This window comes from Chaetomium tenue, assembly GCF_020726465.1.
Source record: "Chaetomium tenue strain MPI-SDFR-AT-0079 chromosome Unknown F5144scaffold_4, whole genome shotgun sequence".
Taxonomy (NCBI): Eukaryota; Fungi; Ascomycota; class Sordariomycetes; order Sordariales; family Chaetomiaceae; genus Chaetomium; species Chaetomium tenue.
Window position 1 is genome coordinate 2,372,610 of NW_027117332.1, and position 2,571 is coordinate 2,375,180.

At 56.6% G+C, this 2,571-nt stretch overlaps 1 protein-coding gene across 1 annotated transcript; it reads right to left on the minus strand.

Moving 5' to 3' along the window:
* Positions 1-660: 660 nt before the first annotated feature.
* Positions 661-2,284, minus strand: F5144DRAFT_548044 (uncharacterized protein; the record flags this gene model as incomplete). The annotated part of the gene is made up of 4 exons (XM_066787504.1): positions 661-800; positions 858-1,005; positions 1,073-2,172; positions 2,254-2,284. The coding sequence occupies 4 exons, from the start codon at positions 2,282-2,284 to the stop codon at positions 661-663; spliced, it is 1,419 nt and encodes a 472-aa protein (XP_066643170.1).
* Positions 2,285-2,571: the final 287 nt, after the last annotated feature.

Genomic DNA, 2,571 nt, shown 5'->3' on the forward strand with positions numbered 1-2,571 from the left:
ACGTCTGAAGTTGAGACTGGTGTGTGCTAATACGCCTAGTATCACAACGGGACTTGGGCCAGGTTACACAGGAGCTTGCCAGTCAGCTTAATTGGATGCAGGATTGTTTGCCTGTGACGCCACCACACTGTGAAAAGCACGACTTGAAGCGGGGACGATACGGATATTGCTTGTCGTTGGCTGGTGGTTTATGCGGTTGGCTCGGTTGATGCATTTCACAATCATGGCAGCACTTGTTCTTCCTTTACGTAAATGCCTCAGGGCGACAAGTGATATCCACGCTGCATGAAGTACCGTAAGGGGAAAAAAAGCAAGAAAGATAAAAAAAACTCGGATGAGAACCTCGCCGTAAATGTATCCGGCCGGCACATACAGGATCGCCGGTCGGGAATGCGTAATCATTCTTGAACTACCGCAGCCATGAAACGGGTAAATGCAACAAAATACAATCTCATAACTGAACAGGCCCACATGACCCAAGAGTGTCAACTTTAAAAGGGATGCTACGCGAGCCTGACCGGCTTGCCATTAGTCCGTGGGGGTAAGACAAAAGGTTGCTGGTATCATTACAGTGAGATGCCTGCTCGATCCCTGGCGAGCAGGCGGCCAGAGGGTATAATAGGGCAGGACCCGCTAGCAAAACACCAATCCTCTCCCAGTCTAGACGCGTTCTCCAATGCATGCAAGCATCAACCGCTCATAATCGCCGCTCGTTTCTCCCTTGATCCTGCTGGCCAGGTTGCGATGGTATCGCTTCTCGTACGCTCCGCGTACGTTGGCCATGTGGTTCCGGTCCCAGTCTGAGAAGAAGAAGTCAGCAACTCTATCGACGAGAAGAAGAGGGGTGGTGAACATACGGAAACGGACAATACGGCTGACCAGGAGATAATCCTTGGTGCCGGCCCCAGCCATCGCATCCTCGAGGAGCATTGCCTGGTGCATGTACTTGTCGGCGCCGTTGCGCAGCTGGAACAGGAGAGCGTCCTCCATATGCCCCGAGAATTCCTGTTGGCCTAGTTAACCGGGAATCCTACCGTGCGTGAGTGTGACTCCTGCTGGGCGCATAACTCACCTTGCGAATGACATCCTCCAAGTTTCGCGCAAACTTCTGCTGATACTCGTACGCAATGGCACGGATTTGGTTGTCGTTCCTCGTTGTCAGGATGCTGCAAACCTTCATCTCGTCGGTCCCCATCTTGGCCTCCGTCGCGTTGTACAGATCGTTGACATCGCGGTCGATCTCGGCTTTCACAATGGGTGCCGAATCCTCGGCCCGCTGGGCCTGCAGCACAATCATGAAATGCCTCTCCGTCTTCATGCTCAGATCTCCCCGCACGTCGTCCTCGAGTCGGCGATGGAAGACGCGATGGTACTCGCCCTTGATGGCATTGATGTCGGCGTTGGATCGACTCAGAAGGACGTCATTGAGCGCCTTCTCCTTGGTCCCGAGCCCGGACATGGCCTCGCGGAGCAGATGGACATCGTTCAAGAGCGGGCCGCGGGCGAGAGCGACAAGCCCAGCTTCAAACCAGCTGCTGGTTTCGCTCTTGATGTCAGCTACAAGATCGCGTCGGTGTAGGCGCGCGTAGGCGTCGCGCATCGTGTTGGCTTGCAAGGGGTCCTTGGTCGCCAGTATCCGGATTAACGCCTTCTCGTCCGTGCCGAAGCCTTTCATGGCCGATCTTAGGCCGCGTGCATCCTCGTCGCCATTCCAAGCAATGATCTGGGGCGGGCCATAGCCGGCGGATGGAGGTGTCGGCGGATATTGTTGCCCGTACGGCTGATATTGCTGAGGCGGGGGTTGGCCGTAAGGCGGCTGGCCATAGGGCGGCTGGCCGTATGGTTGCTGGGGAGGGGGTTGCCCGTACCCTTGCGGCGTGCCATATGGTTGCTGAGGCGGCGGCGGTGGCGGCGCGCCGTAGCCCCCTTGCTGTGGCGGCGGGTAGTATTGGCCCGGTGGAGGTGCGGTGCCGTAGGGTTGAGGAGGAGGCGGGGCTCCATACGGCTGGGGAGATGGCGCACCGTAGGGTTGAGGAGGGGGTGCTTGTCCATAGCCCTGGGGGGGCTGAGGAGACTGCTGGTAATATTGGCCCTGGGCCGGAGGTGGAGGCGCGCCGTATTGTTGAGGAGGTGGTTGCTGGTAGTACCCCCCTTGTTGTTGGGGAGGCGGCTCTGTTTTGGTTAGCCAATGTCAAGACTGATGCGCCGAGCAACCCTGGTGTATGTAGTTTGTAGGTAGTATTTAATACTCACGACCATAAGTCGGATACCCGGAATAAGACATCGCGGGGAAATGTGCTGCACGCACGAAAGATAGTCGCTCGGCGGCTCTGGGAAGTGTTCGGGTGATTGTTTTCGTGACTGAGTCCAGGCAAAGGCGGGGGAGGGGCAGCTCTTCAGTGCACGAAAGGTTCGATGGTTACGGCAACCAAGTTCCCAGCATTCGTGTGCCCAAAGTGGGTAGACGGGTGATAAATAGGTACGCTTCTATCGGAAGGACTAGCCACTGGGGCTGTGGCTTGCGAATCGATGATCCAATCGCACTTCCATCTGACCACTGGCGGATGGTGG